General features: G+C 35.6%; 2 protein-coding genes and 1 non-coding gene across 3 annotated transcripts; 2 read left to right on the top strand and 1 right to left on the bottom strand.

The window, feature by feature from the left end:
• TRNAV-CAC lies at positions 448-521 on the top strand. Its single transcript has one exon. It is a non-coding gene; the product is annotated as a tRNA-Val (tRNA).
• LOC107621302 (riboflavin biosynthesis protein PYRD, chloroplastic-like) lies at positions 561-2827 on the top strand. Its single transcript, XM_016323336.2, has 3 exons — positions 561-1077; positions 1429-1727; positions 2088-2827. Exons 1-3 carry the CDS (start codon positions 664-666, stop codon positions 2701-2703), a joined length of 1329 nt encoding a protein of 442 aa, XP_016178822.1. The 5' UTR covers positions 561-663; the 3' UTR covers positions 2704-2827.
• Positions 3278-6371, bottom strand: LOC107621291 (UPF0187 protein At3g61320, chloroplastic). Its single transcript, XM_016323326.2, has 5 exons — positions 5836-6371; positions 5092-5242; positions 4579-4746; positions 4123-4329; positions 3278-3775 (listed from the first exon to the last, which is right to left on the bottom strand). The coding sequence occupies exons 1-5, from the start codon at positions 6369-6371 to the stop codon at positions 3575-3577; spliced, it is 1263 nt and encodes a 420-aa protein (XP_016178812.1). The 3' UTR covers positions 3278-3574.

The raw sequence follows: 7589 nt of genomic DNA, 5'->3' as shown, positions 1-7589 counted from the left end.
AAAACAAACACTTTTAAAATTGAAAATTCAAATATAAAATAATTTATTTATAAGTTACTTTTAATATAGTCATTTATTGTTTAAGCTATTTTTTATAAAAATAACTTAATTAAGTTGTTTACCCAAATTCGAGATAAGTATTAAAGTCAAACAAAAATACTCTAAATTTCTCTTACATAAACTCTCAAATAGAATAGAGTGTGTAATATGCACACATTCTTTTTTTCTTCATTGTATTAAACTATTTTCTACCATCAGAAGTAAATCTTCCAACCAGACAACCTTATGCCTTAACTCAAATGAAACTGTTTCAAACTGACATCACATTACTTTCACTGTTGATAAAACACAATTGCAGAATAGCTCATGAAAAATTGAAAATTTTCCATGGTCTGTTGCCACTGCAACTGTGTCAAATAAAATCTTTGCAAGTAATCAAACAAATTGGTCTGGGTGGTGTAGTTGGTTATCACGCTAGTCTCACACACTAGAGGTCCCCGGTTCGAACCCGGGCTCAGACAACCTTAATCTTTTTACCGGTTCTGCTCTGTTGAGAATTGAGATTCTCTGTTATTTTTTCCTCTTGTTTTTGTTCTATTATTTATTTGTTTTTACTTTTAAGTTTTAATCCTACACTTTCTGCATCTTTCTGTCACCACAACAATGCAAGAACAACTCTTTTCACTCGCACACTGCACCCTACCTGTGTCCAGATTCCCAAACAATGCAACTCCTCCAAATTTTGCAACTTTTCAACAATCCCATCACTCCTCCAAGCTCAGTTTCAATGTGGGTCTCAATCATTTGCTTCAAAAATCTAATTTTTTTCAAAGCGTACCTGGTTTGATGAGTAGCTATGATGGTTATGTGGGTGTAGTAGCAGAATGTGGTCCCTTTAATGGAGAAAGTGATGTTGCCGATTGTGATGATGGGTTTTACATAAGAAGGTGTGTTGAGCTTGCAAGAAAAGCTATTGGCTTCACAAGCCCCAATCCAATGGTGGGGTGTGTTATTGTGAAGGATGGGAAAATTGTTGGTCAAGGGTTCCACCCTAAAGCAGGTCAACCGCATGCTGAGGTATGAACCTTCTCAAAATTTTCCCTTTTATTTGTTTGAATGTAATATTACTATATTATTTGTAAATTTTTTTTTGTGCATCTTTTTACAATGTATTGTATGTTAGATTCTCTATATGTTTTATTGCATTGGTATTTCAATCTAACATGTATAAGGATTAAGAAGCCTAATTTGAATTCAAATGATTTTCTTGTGAACATAAGAATATATTTGTATTTGTGACCATAGTTTTCATATAGTTATGATTAGAAAGAGAATTTGTAAATTTGTAACTCTTCATCAAGGTTTAGAAAATAGAAAGAGAATGCCTTTGATGATGATTATGCTGAGAAAGTAGATGTGAATTTTCAGGTGTTTGCCTTGAGAGATGCTGGCGATTTGGCGGAGAATGCCACGGCTTATGTGAGCTTAGAACCTTGTAATCATTTTGGAAGGACTCCACCTTGCACTGAAGCTTTAATCAAAGCCAAAGTGAAAAAAGTGGTGGTTGGGATGGTGGATCCAAATCCCCTTGTGGAATCCAAAGGGTTGGCTAGATTGAGAGATGCAGGTATTGAAGTTGTTGTCGGTGTAGAGGAAGAGTTATGCAAGAGCCTTAACGAGGCCTTTGTTCATCGCATGTTAACCGGAAAACCTCTCCTTACATTGAGGTAATTTAAATCCTCTTTTTGCTTATCATTAATGGTTTTGGTTCTGCTTTTCTAGAGTTGAATCTAGTTAGAAATAATTCTGCAAAACAGATTATGATATAAAGTGATTTATATTTGGTAGTTTCTCTAAAAGCCATCTAAAAAAAATTGATTCCTTCAAAAATCAATTCTGGAAGCCATAGTTGATTTTGCAAAAATTGCAAAAATCGATTTTCCATCCTCCAGAATTGTTTCTAACCTGTCCAAACATGTTTCCAAACACACTTATTCAGGCACATTTGTTCTGTTGGTGCACATTGAAGTTTTGGTTTTAGCATATAATGATATATATTTCATAGCATTGCCTTTTCTGATTTGCAGATATTCTCTTTCTGTCAATGGGAATTTTTCAGACTTACTTGGAGATGGAGTTACAGAATGTGGTGGATACTATTCACGTTTATTGCAAGAATATGATGCAGTGATACTTTCCTCTTCCTTATTCAGTGGGAACATATCAATACCTGCATCTCAAGAACCTGGAGCAAATCAGCCGCTCCGGATTGTAATACATAAGGATTCTAGTTCTTCAAATGAAATTCCACTTGCTGTCAATGAAGTTACTGATAAAGTGATAGTTTTTACAGATAATGGAACAGCAAGCGCTCTAGAACTGGCCAAAAAAGGAATTGAAACCGTCATTTTGGATCATATAAATCTAGATGTGATTCTGGACTATTGTAATCGACAAGGGATGTGCAGTGTTCTGTTAGATTTGAGGGGAAATTCCAGTGAGTTTGAAGAGCTTGTTAAGGAGGGAATTCAGAAGAAAAACATTAGTAAATTTATGATAGAAATTTTGCCTATTTGGAATAAAAGTAGTGAGACAGATCCTCTAATACCGGTAAAAAGGTTAGATCAAGGAATCCAAGTGGAAAATTTAAAGTCCAAGTGTTCAGATCAAAATGTTATAATTGAAGGACATTTTAAATTTTAAGTAATTGGGAATTCTGAATCAACTAGTTTGATCAAGGTTTGGATGCCTATGAACTCTCCCCTATTTATTTGCTATGTATGATTTGATGTGAATAATTCAGGTACTTCATTTGAGCTTACTTTCACATTATTTCTGTGGAGTGTAAAATAGCCAATTATGTAATTTCAATGTTTTTTTCATGAACAATGATGATAGTGAAGATACATGGAAATAATACCACTGTCAATAATCCTTCATCTTTGTTATTCAATTTTTTTAATGCATGTACACAATTCTGTGCAATGAAGAGGGTTGCTTTGGCATGTCAGAATAGGGTTGCTTTGAGATATTTTTCACAAAGTCGGGTCTTTAATTTATGATATAGACCCCCCAAAAAAATACTTGTATACTATTAAAACACATTTAATGATTATTTTAGTAACTTCCGCAAACAATTGTAAGACACTAAGACTACAGGGAGTACTGTATTTCAAGGTTTACAAATCAAACAGAACCAACCTTGGAAAAAATGATCCTATCGTATCAAGTTGTAGTGATTCAACAATTGCTGATATACAAGCCCAGAGAAAGTAAATGGCTATAAGTAACTGGTTTGTATAAATAATCAATATTCCATAAATACACTGAGAACCAAGTTATATGTACATGGATTATGATATATACAGAGTTGAAGAGTCACTTCATAAGTAGAATACATCATTAGAGAGCACAACTTTGCCCTATTTTCAAAATTTTGTAAGTATTGCATAACTAATGTGAGTAATTACATAACATGAAGCATTCGTGACCAATCAGCTTTGGCTTCCAAGTAGTGTACAGAGGCACCTCATAAGCAAAAGTTGGAGAGATTCGTGGAAAGTTTCCCTTTAAACTAGGAATTAGGCCAGCCATTTGGTGAATGCTCCTTCGTGTGGCCGCTCTGGGAGTGCTTCTTTGCCTTCTTTTGCTTTGCAACAAGTTGAGTGTGGATTAAGTTTTCAGCTTCAATTGATTCTTGGATGTCGTTATGGGCCTTTTGGCACAGAGCATCAAGTGCAAGCATAGGAAATGGCTCCTCTATAAGAACTCCAACCTGCATTAATCATGAATCAATCCATCAATCACTTTTTAAGTTTGGATTTAGGGCAGTTCAAGAAAAATTGATTCAGCAATGTTTCTTTGGCAGCTGTATGCAAATTCAACTAGAATTGGTTTAGATTAAAGACTCTACATTTCTGGTTTTATACATGCAAAATTTAATCTAGAAAAATAAGTTGAAACAAAAAACACACCCTTAAATTCACCTCATGAATTACAGAGACAAGAAAAAATAAACAAATGTGAAATAGCCTTAGAGGTCAATTTTCTCTGAACCATACAAACTTGCAGAACAACATCATTTTGAAATATAAACTAGTCGAGGTAAAGGAAGGAAAATACTTCTTCAATGCAGAACAAAGAAGCAGCACTAATGAAGGTAGCAGGAACCACCATCCAATGACAATCATCCCAAAGTATGACAGGGAGCGTTAAATGCCACAGGACAAGAAACCTTGACGTCAAGCGAGTATATGATAGTGGAATGGGAATACCCATAAGTTGTTCACAGATGCCAATCCCGTCTTGGAAACAAGAGATCTTTGATTCCTGTAAGGCAATAAGACAAGTGGCATACAAAATAAGGGATTGCTAGTGTGCCATGTACCATGATATAGGAAAGGTTAAACTCTCTAACAGAGAGGATGGTACACATCCGAAATATTGCCACCTAATTACCAAGCAGTCACATAACTTACTACTTCAATTTTTGACATTGGAAGTAAAATTTTTACAATTTTATCTTTGCATTCAACATCTACTTACTAAAAAAGGCCAACAATTCTGATAAATGCCTACCAATGCACTTCTTCTGGCATCCTCCAACTTTAGCAGATGAATGCTTTGAGATATGAAGTCAACAATGCACCGAGGTCTATGTTTCGAATTAATCACTATAGCTAGATCATCTACTTCTAGCACATGCTGAAGATCACTCCTAACATCTGAACCATACAACACATGACACTGCATTCAAATCATACACAATGTGAGTTTCCTGACTAGATCAATAATAAGCCAAAAATTAGTGGGAATTAAAAATATGGAGCTATTCTAGTATTCTGACCTCAAGCATCTAAAAACCCAAACCTACATGCCTTCAACAGAACCTCAAAAACTATCCTTTACATTACCATGGCAAACATCCCAACTTGACTGAAGCTCAACAAATGAAAAAACCATTTTGACCTCCACCAACTCACCACCAATCTTACCAACACAACTAACAAACCTCACAGACCACCATCACAATAGTAATTAAGAGTAATCTAAACTTGATGAAAACCCAACTAAGACAAAGACGGTTCCAACCTTAAGCACAACAGGAAATGCCATGATGTACTGCAAAAGTGCCTTCTTGAGAGGCAAATCCGAAGGACTCTCAACAACAGCCATAACCTGCGTAGCAAAATCGTGTGCCCCAGCAATGACCTTGGTCCATGCCTTCTTCCCCTCCACAAATCTGTACTCAGGAATGAAACCCACATAAACTTGCAGTTAGTTGCATCAGTTGTTCCACAATCACTGCTATAGTAGATTGTGTTGAATGACAAGAGTATATAATATATACCACACAATTCAGAGAATGAAAAGAATACTATACAACAATAATTTGTGCATGTAATTATTTGGCAAAATCACCATGTGCCATTCAAGTTAAACCTCAAAGGGGCAAGCATATCCCTCCATTTTACTCCATCGAACAACCTCCTTTAGCCAGAACTTTTTTGTCCCAATTTATTCAAATCAAATTTGTTCATGCAAGTTAACCCTTAGACTATTCCATTTGACAACCAAAACAACCATGGTGTTTTTCACAGCAACACTGAAATCTCCTCCTTTTTCTCCCCTTGTTTTTTACGGTTATAGTAGCATTGCTTTCCGAAAATTGAAATTCAACAACTAAAGACTTATCCCAATTGACGAAATCAGCTACAGAATCCAACGATACAATATCATAAATCAAGTAATTTTCACTTGAGTAAACAATTCTACTACGAAGCAGGAAAGTATAATTTTTTCTTTCACACCATTATCTGAAATCTGAGTAGCAACCTTGCGTATGAAGCCTCGGTTCGGAAAACGAGGAGGAGGGCCAGGGCGGGTGCGGTGAGCTGGTAAGGCAGAGAAGAAGCCCTGAGAACCGGGAAATACTCCGGGAGCAGGAAGTGTGCGGAGACGGCGGAGTTGTAGGCGGCGATAGCGGCGGCGAAGGTTGTGAATGCGAGGACTGGAGGGAGCAAAGAGAGGACGACACGGGAGGAGAGGGTCGAGAGGAGGTGGCGGAGGTGGCGGAGGGAGGAGCGGTGCTGGAGCCACTCGGTGTGGGTGTAGAGTCCCCTCTTCCTCTGCATGCCACGCTCTTTGACGGCGTCGGCCCAGTCCGGCAGCGAGAGGAAAATTGAAGTTAGGGTTTGTGAAAAAGGAGGATCCTTTGATGGGTCTTGTGATTGGTTTTTGAGAGAAGAAGATATGGTGAGGTTGAAGGAGAGAGGTTTGGGGTTGTGATGGTTGAGGTGGTTGCATTTTGGGGTGAATTGGGAATAAAATTTGGTAGTAGTGGTGGTGGGGTTTGTGTGGTATTGGTTCATTGGAAATGGCGGAGGAAGAAGATTGATGAAGGGTGGGACTATGAATATGAATATGTGAGCATGTTGTGTTTGTGTTAATGCCTCAATGGTTTGTGTGAATGTGTTTCTGTATTTCGTCTCCAAAGACACAGCATAGTTTGGTTTTGTTTGATGAAGAAGGGTGTGAGAGTGAAGAGTAGGTAGTTACTGTTGGTTAGTAGTTTCAGTGGTTAGGTGTGTGTGAAATAGAGAGAGGATGGGGGTAGTTTGGTTTGAGAGGCTGTTAAATGTTAATTGCTATGGAACACACATGTCATTTCTCTAGAAAAGTATAAACCAAATTCTAGAGAAACTTTTAGTGTCTTTATTCATAGATAATTATAGTGTTACTCAAAATGATTGATTTCTTCACTAGACATATACATATTCTAAGTGTGAGTGATATGTTAGTGCACTAATATGTTTTTAAAGCAAAACACTAATTTAATAACTAGAAAGAAATCAATAACATGGAATCAATTTCTTTTTAGGGTATCCATGTGTTGACTTGGTGGTATAAAATTATAGGAAGTAAGTAGAGTTTAAAAATCAAAAGAATTTAGAGAAATGATAAATAGGTCTTTGACTTTTTAAAATGTAGATATTTATATTTTTGATGATTTGAAAATACATTTAAGTTTTTAATTTTTTTTTTAAATTTAGACATATCGATTTTTAGGTCTAATTTATTCTATTTTAAAAATTTTCTCATCAGGTCAGTATAACGAAAATCATGTTTGATTTTTTTTTGTTAGGTCTGCTGGTCCCAAATGAACAGAGAGAACGATGTATTTAAATTTTGAGAAAGTCAAAAATTTTAATATATTTTCAAATCGTTGAAAATTTAAATATCTACAGACTTTAAAGGTCAAGAACTTATTTGTCCTCTTCTCAATAATTGAATAGACTTCTATTATATAACTTGCCAATTTCATGAAGTAAATTAGTAAAGTAGTCTACATAAAATAGATTCCATATTTCCATTCATTCCATCAAATCCCTCCTATTTTATTCCATCTAATTCTAAGTTGGGACGTATAAGATGAAGTGAAAAACTGAAAACCATATATTACTCAAACAATGTGATAATTATAAACCAATTTAGTTGGACTCCATCCCATCCTCTTAAGATAATTTATTTTACTTAAATTTTTTGAAAAAAAAATTATTTTATATGTTAAATTATATTTTAACATTTAC

Source organism: Arachis ipaensis, chromosome B02 (genome assembly GCF_000816755.2).
Source record: "Arachis ipaensis cultivar K30076 chromosome B02, Araip1.1, whole genome shotgun sequence".
Classification (NCBI taxonomy): Eukaryota; Viridiplantae; Streptophyta; class Magnoliopsida; order Fabales; family Fabaceae; genus Arachis; species Arachis ipaensis.
This window is presented reverse-complemented; position numbering and strand designations above follow the sequence as displayed.

Bases quoted from the DNA above. Each gene is read 5' to 3' on its own strand.
- LOC107621291 (XM_016323326.2), bottom strand. From the start codon at position 6,371: ATGAACCAATACCACACAAACCCCACCACCACTACTACCAAATTTTAT. The intron at 5,243-5,835 runs GTTGCTACTCAG...TCCTGAGTACAG, and splicing joins ACCGAGGCTTCATACGCAAG to ATTTGTGGAGGGGAAGAAGG. The intron at 4,330-4,578 runs GTAGGCATTTAT...ATTGCCTTACAG, and splicing joins ATGCCAGAAGAAGTGCATTG to GAATCAAAGATCTCTTGTTT.
- LOC107621302 (XM_016323336.2), top strand. From the start codon at position 664: ATGCAAGAACAACTCTTTTCACTCGCACACTGCACCCTACCTGTGTCC. The intron at 1,078-1,428 runs GTATGAACCTTC...GTGAATTTTCAG, and splicing joins CAGGTCAACCGCATGCTGAG to GTGTTTGCCTTGAGAGATGC. The intron at 1,728-2,087 runs GTAATTTAAATC...TCTGATTTGCAG, and splicing joins AAACCTCTCCTTACATTGAG to ATATTCTCTTTCTGTCAATG.